This window comes from Drosophila gunungcola (assembly GCF_025200985.1).
Source record: "Drosophila gunungcola strain Sukarami chromosome 3L unlocalized genomic scaffold, Dgunungcola_SK_2 000002F, whole genome shotgun sequence".
Lineage (NCBI taxonomy): Eukaryota > Metazoa > Arthropoda > Insecta > Diptera > Drosophilidae > Drosophila > Drosophila gunungcola.
The window spans coordinates 8,095,165-8,111,586 of NW_026453178.1; the positions used below are offsets into that span (position 1 = coordinate 8,095,165).

General features: G+C 39.3%; 4 protein-coding genes across 4 annotated transcripts in view; 3 read left to right on the plus strand and 1 right to left on the minus strand.

Annotated features, from left to right (window-relative positions):
- Window positions 1-2,877, plus strand: part of LOC128257084 (MOB kinase activator-like 2) — a 35,105-nt gene extending 32,228 nt beyond the window's left edge. Inside the window, 1 exon segment of the mRNA XM_052987902.1 lies at window positions 1-2,877. Coding sequence (XP_052843862.1) covers window positions 1-1,132 — 1,132 coding nt within the window. The 3' untranslated portion in view covers window positions 1,133-2,877.
- A 203-nt stretch (window positions 2,878-3,080) lies between these two features.
- Window positions 3,081-4,618, plus strand: LOC128257261 (uncharacterized). The gene is made up of 2 exons (XM_052988207.1): window positions 3,081-3,217; window positions 3,285-4,618. Exons 1-2 carry the CDS (start codon window positions 3,207-3,209, stop codon window positions 4,372-4,374), a joined length of 1,101 nt encoding a protein of 366 aa, XP_052844167.1. The 5' UTR covers window positions 3,081-3,206; the 3' UTR covers window positions 4,375-4,618.
- A 657-nt stretch (window positions 4,619-5,275) lies between these two features.
- Window positions 5,276-8,759, plus strand: LOC128257512 (putative alpha-L-fucosidase). Its single transcript, XM_052988553.1, has 6 exons — window positions 5,276-5,595; window positions 6,082-6,223; window positions 6,317-6,423; window positions 6,947-7,423; window positions 7,725-8,140; window positions 8,203-8,759. Exons 1-6 carry the CDS (start codon window positions 5,364-5,366, stop codon window positions 8,305-8,307), a joined length of 1,479 nt encoding a protein of 492 aa, XP_052844513.1. The 5' UTR covers window positions 5,276-5,363; the 3' UTR covers window positions 8,308-8,759.
- Window positions 8,754-14,710, minus strand: LOC128257511 (uncharacterized). Its single transcript, XM_052988552.1, is given in 7 exon segments — window positions 8,754-9,133; window positions 9,825-10,332; window positions 10,334-10,629; window positions 11,124-11,208; window positions 11,435-11,728; window positions 14,455-14,636; window positions 14,697-14,710. Coding segments are annotated over 6 exon segments (1,644 nt in total). The 5' UTR covers window positions 14,611-14,636; window positions 14,697-14,710; the 3' UTR covers window positions 8,754-8,828.
- Window positions 14,711-16,422: the final 1,712 nt, after the last annotated feature.

The window sequence follows — 16,422 nt, forward strand, 5'->3', positions numbered from 1 at the left end:
AACGTACTTATGGTTCGACGAGAAGGGCAAGAAGACGCGCGTCGCAGCTCCACAGTACATCGACTATGTGATGACTTTCACCCAGAAGACGGTCAGCGATGAGTCGATATTCCCAACCAAATACGCCAACGAGTTCCCCGGCTCGTTCGAGTCGATTGCGCGGAAGATACTACGCTTGCAATTTCATGTGATAGCGCATCTGTATGCGGCGCATTTCCGAGAAATCGCGCTGCTCGGCTTGCACACCCATCTAAATCTGACGTTCGCGCACCTCACCGCCCTGCATCGGCGCTTCAACCTGATCGACGAGAAGGAGACGGATGTGCTGCGCGATTTGGAGGTGGCCCTGCGGCTAACCGACGACACTGCTGGATGCCAGGATGCCAACTCCACTGCGACGTCGTCGTCGTCGGTGCACGAGCACACCTCCTCCGAGCAACACCAGTCGCTTCAGCAGCAGCAGCAGCAACAGCAGCAGCAGCAGCAACACCACAATAGCGGCAGCAACAGCAACAGCACCTCCTCGGCGGAGGCGTTGCACACGGTCAATTCACAAAGCAACAATGGCAGCACATCCGCCTCGGCATCGGCATCGGCGTCCGTGTCCGTGTCCGCTTCCCTCATCGATGGCGATGCGGTGGCGCCGCCGATCTGTACGCAACCGGAGGCAGGAGCGGGCTGCAAGCCGGCAGGGAGCAGCGGACTGCTGGGCGGCATACTGGGCGACCTGACCAGCGGCGAATTTGGTGATACAACGCGCTACTGCACCTCGGCGGTTCCTCAGGCGGCGACTGTGGCTGCGGCAGCGGCTGGTGGTGGGGTGTCGGCCACGGAGATCGCCGCCGCCGCTCTGAACAACGGCGCGGGCGCATTACATTTAAACTTTAGCAACAATAATAACAATAATCACTTGAACCATCACCACCATCATCATCACCATGGACATGGACACCATGGCCATCATCATCATGCGGCGGCGGCGGCGGCGCATCAGCATCAGCAGCAGCAGCAGCATCAGCACAGTGGGCTCATACAGTGCAATGCAGCTGGCGGCGGCGGTGGTGGCAACGCAACTGGAGGGGTAGCCACCGGCGGAGCCACTGCAGCAGCATCCTCAACCACCACGGCATAGGTGGAACAGCAGCAGCCGCAGCAGCAGCAGCAGCAGCAACAACAGCAACAACAAAAAACATTAGAAATACTAGATTTACGCAAAAATGTTATTTAATGTTACTTCTATGATCCTAAAGTTGAAAATATTGTAAAAATAATAAAAACAAACAAAAAAAAAAAGAGAAAGAAAAAAACATTAAAATGCAAAAAGCAGCTAATTGCAAACAACAAGCAGCAGCCATTACATAAATGACACACACAAGCTACAAAATAATTATTGAATAGCTAATCGAAGTTGGCATCGTAGTTCCGTAACGTTGATTTAGATATGTACTTATTGTATAGAGAGACAGGGAAAGTTGAGAGCTGCAAGCATAGAGTTTAGAGTTTAGAGTTGTCGCGTGCTTATGCTTTACACGTATTTTAACCTTCCTCTTCTGCAACAAATAAAATGTCCTGACTGAAAAGCCTGAGTGCAAATGCAAAGTCAACGCCTTCAAGGCCAAAATAATAATAATAATAATAAAGAGTTTTGAACTACTCCAACAATTGGTAAAAACAAAAACCTCACTTTTAGAAAGGATTATGTTTCTTAGGAGGGCTATTAAGGCTAGTTTTCTTCATGAAATATTTAATGCCAAACTTAATGAATTTTGTATTATTTATTTTTTACTTCTGCATGAATATAACCTTTTTGTTTTAAAATTATAACGAAAGTTTATTGAGTAACGCTTGGGAGAGAAACTTTTACAACTTTCCATGAACTATTTCGGTTCTAAGTATTTATTTAAATAATTTTGTTTAAGTTTTAGGGCTTTGCTTTAACCTTAACTAAGTTACATTTTAAAATAGAGCGTATACTGGTTCAATTGTTCAGGAACGTAGACACACACTAGGCGGTAAAAACGCGACGCAGTTTTAAAATAGCAACTCACCCGTATTTTACATGCAGTGTACTTGGCACAGCCAGCCCAAAAGTATGCACCGAAAAGTCACCTTCACAAACTGCGAACATTCGCCTAACGGTGTCCACCTAATACTTCACCACTTACATATGTACCACACCTCACCATTCACACACACACACACACACACACATGCATACACACCCAAGATCGCACCAAATAATCGCCGAAAAGTATGCAGGGGAAAATACAACCCACTCAGTTTGGGATCCACACGTTGTTAAAGTATGGCAATTTTAAACCAAGTTTATAGTGATTGGAAACATTTAATATTAAATATAGGGGAATACCATGCTAACAAACTAAAAACACAGATGGGACTTGTATGTGTTGTGCTGTACTGTGTTGTGTTATTAACCCCAAAGCGAAAACAAATGGCAATGAAGGAAACTTACTTTAGAAACAGCAGCGTTCAGAGTAGAATATTAGAAGCAAATTTTATGTATTACAATGATTCACCTGTCCCCATGTGGATAAATGCAACTTGATCCACTCCAGTTTCACTGAACTACTGTCCAGACCTAAGCTAAAAAAAAAAAACAAACTATACTCCTAAAGAAAACACACACACTTTCGATCTGTTGAACTTTGAATGCGATGCAATGAACTCAAACAAATAAAAAAAGAACACAAGGCAAAAGATACATGTATTATGTATATGTAGGTATGTGAGTTAATAATAGAATACAGGTGGAAAAAAAATTAAATGCAAAGACAAACCTTTTAAGTCAGCAAAAACAAATAAATGCAAAAATGGAAAAGAGAGAAGATAATAAAATAAACTGTTATGTTCAATTGAGATGTGATGTTTTATTGAGGAATATATGCTGGGTAAAAAAGTTCGGGTTTAGTCTTTATTAAACAGTGATGGAATTTAAAAGAAACGACATTTTTTCCTTTTTTCGGAAGTGATTATATATTATAGAATATGCGATGGTTAAATACACATTTAAATTCAAGGCATTAAGCAATTTGTTTAGTTTATTTAAGACAAATTTAAACAAAACTATCAATCTTCATTGAATTTAAGATCACGAAACAATCTTTCAATTGGCACATTTATTTCGACATAGCAAAACGAATATTTTTTAAAAGCTAAATTTATTGTTCGACAGCGACTTGGTTAAGATGAGTAGCTGGTAATAGATGATCGATTGCTGACTCTTAGACATAGTTAAATGTTAATGGTAACTTCTCTAAAACCAGGTTGCGTAGTTCCCTCGTTGAGCTTGGTCGTACAAATCGCCATGCGGACTGCAGCTTTGTTATCGAAACCGAGGGCGGTATAAGCAAAACTTTCTCCTGTCACAAACTGATCTTCAGCTGCGCCTCTGACGTTTTCGACCGGATGTTGTACGGGGACTATAAAGAGTCCAGCAGTGGGGTGGTGCGACTAAACGATGTAGATCCGGATATTTTCGAGAAGTTTCGCGACTACCTTTACGGCTATGAGTACGAGAAGCTGCAGAAGTATGACTTTGATACGCTAACACGGCTCTGTGAATTTGGCAACAAATATCTGGTTAAATCGCTGGAAGAGGACTGTGTGCGGGAGCTGCAGATGCGCAAGGACACCTTTGACATGGGTGAGTTACTCCGGCTGTTCCAGTGCGCCCATCGGCTGAATAGGAAATCACTGATCGATCAGATGGCCTGGGAGCTCAAGATCACCTTCAAGGGCACCCTCGACCACTCGGGCGTATACGAATTTAGCTGGGCGGTGTTCAAGCACTATATCGAAGTGATTGCCGGCAAACTATCCGAAGCAGATCGCTTTCGTTTGCTGGAAATGTATCTCAAATACAATGGTATCGAAGATGCCGAAAACTCAACTCAGGTGGTAACCATTGCAGATCCCCCACCTGGTACAGCAAATGAGGATATGGAAAACCCATCATCGGTGTTACCATCAGCTGGGTCCCTTCCGCTGCAGACCAAGGAGGACATCAAACCCAACTATGTGGCCGATCTGATTGGCCTCATTAAATTTGGCGAATTCTCGCCCAAAGAGTTCCACGATGGTCCCGGAAAGTCCCGATTTCTGAGCCTGGCCCAGAAGTACGAGCATATGTATCAAATCGCCCAGAATGGCGTTCTCGCGCGGAAGGAACTCCTGCTCAAGGCGGGATCGAGATCGGGATCCCGTACGGAGCAGACACCTACGATCCAATCCCATTCCCGACGCGTGGTGGCTCTGGGTGGTACTTTGGTACGCGAGGAACATGCCACTCCTTCGCTAACCACCCGCTTCTCTCACTCTTTTCCACCCCTGTGGCCACCACATGAAGCCATCTGACCTCGGACTTATCATATGCATATACATATATATATCGGTTTACATCTCAAATAAAATTACTATAGTTTTAGGAAATTATATTAAGCAATCGATCATTAACTAGGTTAAACAGCTAAGGACTGAATTTATTTTTTGCCTTACAGATTTTCCTTTTCAGCTTAACGCAACCTAAGAACGCTAGCAAAATATTGGTTTCTTTTTAAATTCATTAAATTAAAAGTATGTTTATACAATCTGAAAAAAACGTCTGTTTTTTTTTTGGGGTATTTAAAAGCGGGCATTATTGAGTTTACAATACGATATACAACAAAATATATTTTTCATTTTGCATAAAGATAAGTACGACAAAGACTTTAAAGAATTATTGAACAAAATTGCAAATGTTACAGGGTGCACTTCGTAAAATGTATCTTGTTTTTGCATATAAGAACATAAAATAATTGTTTGCCTACCGAACCTGTTTACAAATTAGAAATGCTGATAAACAAGCCTGCTTAGCACAGTATTTTCATTTCTTATCAATATGTTGGTGCTCACAAAGTATTTAAAACACTCCGAAAAACCAAATAATCTGATGTCTCAAGAAAACACTTAAACGTGGTATGTTATTTAAAATAATTTGTATATTAAAGTTAATAATGCTTGGCAATAATTTTTGTAATTGTTAAGTAATTATTATTTTGTATTTGTATGTTGTTATTTACAATTTATTTAGTATATTTATTTTATAAATATTTTGTGATAATATTTTATTTAGTTTTTATTCAAGCTTGCTTACTTCAGGTTTATTATTAAATGGAAAAATATTTTTTAGTGTACCTTCTGGTTTGTCCCTCTGTTTAAAACACAAAAGCAAATGAATTCAGCTGGTAGTCGTACTTTCAGAGAGAAGCGTTCTCCCCTCAAAATTCTCAGTTGTGTTTGGATCACGAACCGAGGCAGTCGCATCAGAGTTTAGCGAAAAATCAAGTCGCCGGCTAATTGAGTAAATGGCAATCTCCGCTTGGACGCTTCTGGTGGCGATGATCGCATGGCGATCTGGAGCGGAGGTCGAGGCACAGGTGCCGGGTCCGCGGACTCGATACCAGCCCAATTGGGCCAGCTTGGACCAGAGACCACTGCCCCAGTGGTATGACGAGGCCAAGGTGGGCATTTTCCTGCACTATGGAGTCTACTCGGTGCCCAGCTTTGGATCCGAGTGGTTCTGGACTAACTGGAAAAGTACGAACAACTTGTAAAGTAATGGTATTTTTAATTAAGACAAAGTTTTTTTTAAAAAGCGTGATAAATAAGTAAACCTAAAGAAATATGTTTTGTTAAGTGCTCAAAAAATTACAAAGGACACTGGTAAACAAAAGATATGTCACATATTTTTAAATCTATTAATACAAAAAGATTTGGCATTCTTTAGCGCTTTTATCTTTACTATTTACAAAACGATCACCAAAAAATATACAATTTTTTAAAATACTACAGATTTGAGATTAGTTGGATTAAAGGTTCCCCAAAAATCTCGAGAACCTCTTTCTGAATTTTTTTTTATAAAAAATAATTCTCATTTTATTCCATATTTCATGTAAGCAAGTGTAATTTATTCTTTTTTTTAAGAAAGTGATGTGTTTTAAATTCAGTGTTTTTCTCTTTCTTTAACTTACTGTTAGTGTTTTATAATTTTTAAATCTAGTTAAACGACTTGGTCACTTCCAGATCTCCGAAATCCCGACTACATCCGATTCATGCAACGCAATTACAAGCCCGACTTTACTTATCAGGAATTCGCCGACCAATTCACAGCGGAGCTATTCAATGCCACCCAGTGGGCGTTACTTTTCAGAGATAGCGGAGCCAGGTACTCACATACATACTAGCATATTGCTCATATCATATCATATATATATATATATATATATCCCTCCGATCGTTATTCCCCATTACAATCTAGATACGTAGTGCTGACTAGCAAACATCACGATGGCTTCACGCTGTGGCCCTCGAAGAGCAGTTTTGGATGGAATTCCGTGGATGTGGGACCCAAACGGGATATAATCAGTAAGTAGGTCTCTCTCAAAAAACAAACTGGTAAAAATAGAAGAATGCAATAGATAATGTGCAGAGTTTGGCAGATTATTTTTCCTTTTTTTTTTAATTTATCTATAGGCGTTATTTAATATTTAATTTTACCAAAGGCAAACCAATTTGTAAATTATTATTATTCCTTTAGTTTCCCATATTAGATAAGTCACTAAATTTAATGAATTTTACATTTTTAACCTTTTCTCTGGCTGTAAAGCTATGTCTCTATCAATTTGGAAAAGCTTTAAAATGTATTAAATGAAATATAAATAATGGTATTAAATTTTTAAATTTTCAATGTCATATTTAAAAGATTCAAATTTAAATTGTGTCTGCTTTTTTAATTTCTTATATTATTTTGTAGTACGCTTCTGGTAGACCACTTAAATTTGTAAATCAAATTTGTAATTCAAAAACTAAAGTTGATTTATATTACTATATTTTATTTGTTTATTGATATTTGAAAGATTTAATTCACAGATTGTTTTCTCCTTTCCAGAGGAACTTTCGGCCGCCGTTCGAAAGGAGTCCGATCTGAAGTTCGGTCTGTACTATTCCCTTTTCGAGTGGTTTAACCCGTTGTGGACCGACGACAAGCTGCATCTGCTGATGCAGCAGCACTTTGTGGAGCGAAAGGTGCGTCCGGAGCAAATGGAGCTGGTGCAGCAGTATCTGCCGGAGATCATTTGGTCCGATGGCGATTGGGAGGCTCCGGCCAAGTACTGGCGTTCCGAGGAGTTCATCGCCTGGCTGTACAACGACAGTCCTGTGAGGGACACGGTGGTGACCAACGATCGCTGGGGCTTCGGCACTGCCTGCATGCATGGCGACTTCTACAACTGCGCCGATCGCTTCAATCCCGGGGTCCTGCAGGCCCACAAGTGGGAAAATGCCTTCACCCTGGACCGCAAAAGCTGGGGCCAGCGATTCGATGTCAGTTTGTCAGATTTTATGACCTCAAAGGAAGTCATCAAAGGTGGGTTTAACAAAAACACTGATAAAAAAATTAAATACTAAAAGAAAAACTGCATATTTAAATTTAAATATAATCATGATGTCATAATACTACACAAAAGGGACAATTAAAATTTTTAATTAATGTGGAAAACATTTTTTGTAAAAATGATTTAAATATAATTTTAATATTTCCGATATTAAAATCTAATTCATAATATTATCTAATCTGTAATGGATAAAATTCAAATTTAGTGTGTAATACTTGGATTTACTACTTTTACGTTTCACTTATTATCCAAATTTTTTTTTTAAACTTTCAGAAATCGTCACCACTGTCAGCTGCAATGGCAATGTTTTGATAAATGTGGGACCCACCAAGTTCGGCACTATTCAGCCCATTTTCGAGGAGCGTTTGAGGGACATGGGTCGTTGGCTTAAGACCAATGGCGAGGGAATTTACGGCAGTGTGCCATGGATTTACCAGAACGATACTGTGACACCCAGTGTTTGGTATACGCGACGGCAAAGCGCCTCCAATGGCAACATAACCATATACGCATTTGTTCTGGACTATCCGTACGACTCAAATGAATTGGATATATATCCACTTGGCAAGGACATCAATATCTTCCGCAATGTCATGCTGACTGGAATCGATTTGGGCACTGGTGGCGAGATCCTTAATAAGCAAAGCACTCAGGTCGTTATGTTGGGCATGGAGGACACAAAAATAAAGGTACGCAAAAGAGACCATTGAGTATTAGTTGTGGATCTAACAAAAAATATTTATATCTTTAGTGGACCTCGGCTCACAACAGATTGCACATCGAGTTTCCTCCTAAACACCACATCGATAAGCGAGGACTGGACTTTGCCTGGACTTTTAAAATAACTATAACGTAGGACAGTCCATGAATAAGTTTGCTTAATTTTGTATAATATTATATAATTAATCAGTCATACCTATTTTCACTAGGATAACTCATTAAATTAACAAAAAATCTAAAAACATAATAACAGATATAATCAATACAATCTTGTTAAAATCAAATATATGAGTAAATCTTTCGCAAGACATCAAATCAAACTAACAAATAATAACGAAATCTATTCATTAATTTTAAAGGAATAAAATATTTAATGATTATTTTTGCTATATAATTAAACTAAATATGTATTTTTTTTTGACAATTTGGAAACCCAACTTTAATATTAACTTAACTTTCAAATCTACATAATAAAACAAGAAGATTTAGTTCTTCATCCCAAATGTTCTCAAATAAACAAACCCATGTTCGGTTGTATCAAACTATCAATCTTAATATGAGAATGAACAAATCAAGGCTAAATCATGATTCATGACTGTTTTGTTTATTATTCAAGATGACGGACTTGTTAGTGTCTGGGTATTTTCGAAGGACATGCTAGGGAGTGGTGTCCGCGTCCTGTTTGGGAAGCGGTGTCCGGTGCTTGTGGGCCGCCAGTTGGGCCCGGGAAAGGACTCCGCCGTCGCAGGTGACGCAGTGGTAGTGGGTGTGCCGCTGGGCGTACGAGCAGCCCGGCGAGTCGCACGGCTCGTTGCCGCCCACCTTACGGAATCCGGCACTCCGCACGTAATCCTGGCGGAGGTGCAGTCGCCGGTGGGCCACCACCTTGTTGGAGTCCGTGCACACGTAGTCGCACTTGCGGCAGTGGAAGTGCGACGTCTTCCTGGAGGCTGCCGTTGGATCTGCGGAAGATGAAATTGAGTTTGAGCATCAGGTCGGTTAATGGCATTGCTTATAAAGCTTTTTTCGAAAAATAACATATTCTAAAAATTAGCCAAATTACAGCTCTATTTTGCACTCTTAAGATTTACAAAATATATGCTAGATCTGATACATAATTTATAGATTACCCATCGATTTCCGGCGGAACTCGAATTTCTCTCCGTAGTTTAACTATTATTTGGCCAAATACAAAATATTATTCCCATTAAAAAGTTCTTTTTTTGTTCTTTATTTTTAAGAGCTTAAGTTTCGACAAATTAAAAAATTTTGCAACCTACATTAAAAATACCATATAATACCAGTCTATATTTCCTTTAGTTGTGTTATTGTATAAAAAAAAAATTCTTCCATAAATTTAAGTACAATATTAAAGCAATTGCAGTTAAATATAACGACAGACCTCCAGCATCCGAACTATGATGCCATGGCATTTATCGGAATAAAAATGTTAAACTGTGATTAATGGACTGAAAAATACTACGTAAGCTAGAAAAATTGATTGGAATAAAAAAATCCATATAAAAAGATATATTTAAAATAAATTTGTTAAACTAGTGTATTTAGAAAGTATATGTGTGTCTCATATTTCAGCTTAAATTGTTTTTTAAATAACATTTTTTCTGCAATAGGGAAAAGAATGGTTTGACATACCTAACCGGTTTAGGTGCGTGGTCTCCCCAGTTCGACCTGCTGAAGCGGCGTAGGAGCAGCTGGCCACTCCGCACTGCATGTTGGCCCGGAACTGGAGAAAGTCCTCGCCCATCAGCGTGTCCATCCGTTCGTGGCGAGCCGTATGTTGCACGAATCGGGTCTTGTCGCAGAAACTGTAGTGGCAGTCTCGCCGGTTGCAGTGGAAATGCGACTGATGGTTCCGGTAGCCGCACCTCTCGAAGCCACAGTCCTCGTTGAAGCGGAATTTCAGGTAGCCAGTGGGAATGTCGTGATCCCGCATCCGCTTCACCGGCATCCTTTGGCCAGAGTCCGCCGTGGATGACGTGGTGGCCACGGCTGTTGAAGTTGCACTTGCAGCTGCATTGAGGAGCAGCAACTTTTGGTGGGCCGCATTCTCCAGCAAAATTCGCATGTCGAGAAGGGGTCCATTTATTGCTCCCGATCCCGATCCAGATCCAGATCCAGATCCAGATCCAGATCCTGGCAATTACCATAGGTTGTTGACTGGCTGCTGCCAAGAAGCTGGGCAATAGCACCTGTCGCTGATACAAATCGATCAGCTGCTTGAACTGCAGCAGATTCATATTCAAAGCTTGTCCCACTTCCGCCGCCGTGGCAGTTGCCTCCGGAAGGGAAGGTCGCATGCTCAGATCCTCCGGCTGATCCACTTCCGGGTCAGCCGACTCCGGGCCACTAACGAACCTCGAGCCAGCCGCATCCGGCACTTCTCGATGCGGAGCTGAACTCGCATTCTCCGGATAGAAAGTTCCCGCCGCACGAACAACTTTAGTTGGGTGACAAATTTACAAATTCATTAATAATTAGGAAAAACAATGTGTAGTAAGCTAAGTAACTACAATTTGTATTTAACAGGGACCAAAACTAATGGATATAAGAATTTCTTTAAAGAAGATATTAATAGTTTTGTATATCCGTACTCATTGAAAAGTATTAAACTAGTAGAAGAAAGCCTTTCCTACCCTATAAAATATATATGTTCTTGATCAGTAGTTCTTTAAAAATGAAAGTCCCAAATAACGAAAATTTTTTATTTCTATAACTATAAAACTTCTTATGTTAAGATTGCTACAGAAGGGCTAATTTGTTAAATTTATCAGAAGTTGACAAAACGAAGAAAGAAAATAGGAATAAAATTGTTGTTATTATTCTACTCTATGTAATTGTTTAAATTCATGATTTTTTATTATTCTCAGTCCTATTTTTGGTTTTGTCTTCATTAAATTGTAATTTTAAGTTACTCCATATACTAAAACTTACCTGTTGTTGAAACTTTATCCAAAACTCTGCTTGATAGATGCTTTGATGTTCCTGTTTCTAAAGGTTCTGAGGGCTGTAAAGAGGGCTGCAAAAATAAAATAACCACAGTAAGAAATTAACAAAGTCAAGCATATGAAGCTATTTCTATTTCTATTATTATTATTTGTTTCTTAATTTATTTATCGTTTTTTGTGGACTATATAAGAAGGGGTTTTCAGCATTAAAAAAAAAAAAAAACAAATGCTGTGCCTGTTTTTGGAAATAATTGCAAAATAAATTCCAATTAGTTTTTAACTTAAATGAAATATTACCTGGGCTAAAGACTCATTGCGGCTACTCGCTGCCAAGCGGGGCATATAAATGGAGCTTCTCTTGTTCGACTGCTCCGACGACGGAAGTGATGATGGGGCCCAAACACGACCCCTCTTCCGGTTCCGACTAGCTGTGAGATCAGTGGCCGATGATCCGTCGTGATCCGCCAGAGACAAACGATCCTCTGCACTGTCCACATTTGGGCCACTGGGAACACTGGGTGCTCCGTGGACGGAGTGATCGCTTCGCTCCAGCTTGAAACTGGTGAAGATGGCCTGCGGCGAGTGCTGGGCCTGCATTTAAGTAATCATAAACCAAAGAAAAAATGTATAAATAATGAAACGTATTTTTCTGTATTTGTTGACAATCGAAATCTATCTGCGATATTCCACGCAGCAATGTGGGCGCCTTTCATGGAATTAAATTACTTTGGCATGGCAGGGCCGTACTTGCTGCCGTTGTCATTGTCATAGTTTTCGGAATTTAAATTTTGGATTTATGACAAACAGTCGGCAGCAACCAGTTTATTACTCGTATTTCCGAAATTACTGTTAATGTTTGTCGCTGCCCCAAAATGTCACTATTTAAATTTTGTTCACGCATCAAATCAATAATAAAACGAAAAAAGAAAAAAGAACGAGTGAAGTGAAGTGAAAAAGCCAAAAGCAAAAACAAAAACAAAGGAGAAACCATTTAAATCTATAAATACAAACACAACCATTGGATACCCTTTAGTATCCCAAAATAGGTTTACAAAATTGGTAATGAAATATTTTTCCTAAATAAGGAAAAATGGGAAACAATTTTATAACTTATGAAATCAGGAGTTGCCAATGACTTAAGTTGGAAGCTGAATGGAAGAAATTGTAGTTAAATTTACAATTCAAATATTTCGAAAAGTAAATAGTTATTTTTAAGATAGAGTATTTGAACACTCTCAATTCACTTATAACAATAATTACACCGAAAATATTGAAAGACAATGAAACGAGTTTGCCTTTACCCGATAAGTTGTGGCTCACACACATAAGCACACACCTTATTTGATTAAATTCGATACCAGTGTGTATAGGAATTATTATTATTATTATTATTATTGCTATTGTTAGTGCGGTATATCATTCCTTTCCATCGCCATTTGGGAATATCGAAGGGGCTCAAAGAGATTGGGTGGGTGGGTTGTTTGGTGGAGTGAGAGGAGATCCACCCATTGCACCACCTTGATTCCTGCGATCAATTTGGGTCACCTTTTCCCCCCTTTCAAGCCGCTAAGTTGGCTCGGCTTACTTCCCAAAAGAATGCCGCAAATGGCAATGGACAAAATATTTATTCAAATTTGTTTTTTTATTCACACACTGTACACTGAACAAATTGTTTGTTAAATTTTTATTCTTTAAATTTTTTTTAAAGTTTCAATAAAAATATACTTCTTTGTTAATATTGCAAAATAGATTTAGTGAATATTAACGTTACAAAAATATAGTGCTTGGAGAAAAATGGTTTCTTCATTATTCAATTGTAAAAGTTCATTTTCCCTGACAACTTCTTAAAATCTTTCTGGTATTATGATTAAAAGTTTAATTTAATAATTTATTATAAAAAACAGAAGGCTAGGAAAATTTACGTTAAAGCAATGAGTTGCAATGGTAAATTTTACTTTTGCACCTTAAGACTTAAAAGTTTGTAGAAATTACTTTGCTTGCCCGGTCCAAGAAATATTCATAACAATGTGTTGAAATACTTTTAATTTTTATCTGTGTACTGGCCATATTCACAGTGATCACCAAGGAGAGTGACGCGTGGGCTGGGTAATCGTAAACACACAAGTGCGATGTGGTGCGTGTGCATGAGCTTGGCTCGAAAAAATGTAGAAATTATGAAAATGACAGTTAAAAGCACAAAACGCTCGTCGCCAGGGGAAGGGCATTGCGGGAAGGGGGGGGAGTGGAGTGGGGGTGGTGAAAAGGGGGTGGGATTGGGGGGCTTGGGGGGCTGCCAAGAGAAGTGCCGTCGACGACGCTAGACGTTCAAATGAAATAAATGCGGAAACACTCGTTGTCAATATTAATATGACGAATATGGCAAAAACCAAATCCGAAAACTCAATTCAACGCACAGCACACAAAATGCCGCATTAGGCCCCGTCGATCGGTGGGGTATTAAGGGGGCGATTGATGGGCGTGGCAGGGCGCTGAATGGCCAACGTTGCACACAAATAGGCGCAAATTCCTAATTACGATCGAGCTTCTATCAGGTCGCAGACAGACCGAAAAGGAACCAAGCAACTGGGTCGAATCAGTCCTCAAAAATTTCAAATATTTTGTATCAGAACCTTGTACATATATAATTTTGAAAATGGCTATAGCAACAAAAAGAGCGGCACAAATATTTGAAATTAATTTAGGAATGGAATAAAAAAGCATACCTTTCAATGCTTTTAAAAAATTGAAAACTCTTTTTTTTTGTGGAAATGACGCTTTAACAAGGTTTTTCATATAACTAGAAAAGCTTAAGTAAATTGATTTTAAAAGAGCCTGCCCTAAAAATTAAAAATTATTATATCTTTAAAATGTATAATTAAAAAAAAGGCAAAAGTTCGCATAAAAAAATTCAGAACCGCAATGATTTTTTTCAAAAAGTATGTCAATAAATAAATTACTAAAATTGATAAAAATCTCTCTTTTACACTGCGCGAATAATCGGCAGAGGAGCTTGTAGTCAGAATGGCAGATATATGTCAACTATAGAGTTAGTCAACCGATTGTGATCAATGCTCAGGGCTTTAAGTACTATAAAAACATCACTATTTCAAATTTGTAAACTGAACTCTCAAATTGTATAGAAACAATGTCTCCTTCATTGCGTCACAAACTTCTGACCAGTTTTAAAATACCCTTTTAAAAGTTTGAAATAAAATATATGTACAAAAAAATCCAAAATCTATAAATTAATTATTTATATATTTTTGTAATTTACCAATTAATGTTTAATATCCCTTAAGACATTTCATGATACTCACGCTCTTGTACACCTCCACGAAGCGATTCTTTGGCGGACGACCCCGCTTCCGATTGAAGAAGCCATCGATGGAGGTGATCTGGGTGGGCTGGCCGTGATCACCGGAACTGGAGGTCTCCATCTCCACGACGGCGCTGCTGCTGCTGTTGGACTCCATTCCGTGGTCTTCCCCTAAGACGATAGCTGCAGACGGGAAAAGGGTTAGGTGAGTTCGCCAAACAGTTGCTGGTGGAAATGCCTGACTCGTGACTCATGCACCCCAATGCCACTCAGCGAAAATCGAGGCGAATTGCCAGAAAAGGGGCCTTTGACCACCTTGAAAGGTTAACACCCGATCGGAGGTCAGGTTTCGGCGCCAGGCCCTTTTGCAACAGCAATTGCATTTCTCTGTGCCAATGGCTCTTTCTTCACAGCCATACAACACATTCTTTCCCTGAATTTTGTTAATTCTGCTTTAATTTCGAATTTTTTTACATAAAGAGAAAACAAATTTGTAATAGCTTAGAATTCAAACCTGACTTCTTGGTGTTCAAACGCACACACTTATGTTTTGTTTAAGAACATGCTTTAAAGCAAAGATTAATGAACTTAAAAATATAATAGTTATACTAATAAAAGTTATTATAATATTTCTAATATTTAGATAAACCTGTTGCTTAAACTTTTCTGTTTTTATTGTCCGAATAACGAAAAGAAAATTAATTATTTACATTGTTAAAAAATAGTTAATAAATTGATACTTTCGATTATATTGATAATAAAATCTATATTTTGTCGATTATGCCATTTATCAAAAAGTTGTTTTAGGGAAAATGATTTACTGTAAATATTATTAAAATCAAAGTAATAATACTTATGGGCAGTTTTAACTTTGTTCGAACATCTCTTTTTATATGTATCTCTTATTTAAAGTCTCTCTACATTCATCTACTCAAGTCAATTCGTTAACTCAAACAAAATATTAACAAGTTTCGAGTGACTATAAATCAAAAGAATTATTTTAAAGTTTCCTTGATGAAACCTCTTTTCTTTTTTGAGTGCATGCCTTGGCCAAAAGACAGGCAACTTCGCTGGAACACTTTGCATACATGTGCTGCATATGACTCGATTGGGATCGATATTTGGCATGCGAGCATGCGGGTGGCACTGCCAATTCCCCGAGAGATCCTCGCCGGATTAGTGGCGAAATCTGTGGCCCAACTAACTCTCCGGTTACCGAAGTGAGCAAATAAGTTGATGTCACCCCGCCTGCCCGCCTGCCCGCCTGCCCGCCTTCGCCCAAGTACAATGGTTCGAGCCCCATTTGTTGTCAAAGGGCTCGGCGGAATGGGTGGTCGCACCAATTAGGCTTCGAGGAGCTCCTTGGCCGTCGTCGATTGTCTGCCGGCGATTAGTCCGCCTGGAGTTTAAATGCCTTGCCCAACCGAGAGATAGACATCTACATGAGCGAGCGTTTTTAGTCATTTAGCGGTGCCGCGCATCCATATTATCCATATTATTCAATTCAATTCGATTCGATTCGATTCGATTCGATGCGATGCGATGCACTCACTGCTGGTCGGGAGGCCAAAACAAAAGAGCCGATTCTTGAGATTGCAAAGCCATTAACCAGCAATTGACAATTTGAAGGCAAGCAATTTTATCTCAACATCATCTCAGATACACAAACACACTTTCAGAAAGTTACATGTTGCACCACCCACCAATTATAAATAGCGCATAGTTTCCGTATCCTCGGATTGTACCACTTGCTATGATTTCTATTGACAGTTTGGTCGGTTAGATGTCACCAACACTTAACTCGAATCGAATAAAAACACAGCCGAATTTTAATAAATAAATCGTAGCCAAACCGAAACGCGTCCAACGGCCACAAACATCGGCGCTCGAGTGGCGAGCGGATCGCAAAAGCCGACGATTCGAGCCGGGCCCAAACCGAAGTTTAAGCACGAACCAACAGTCAGCTGAT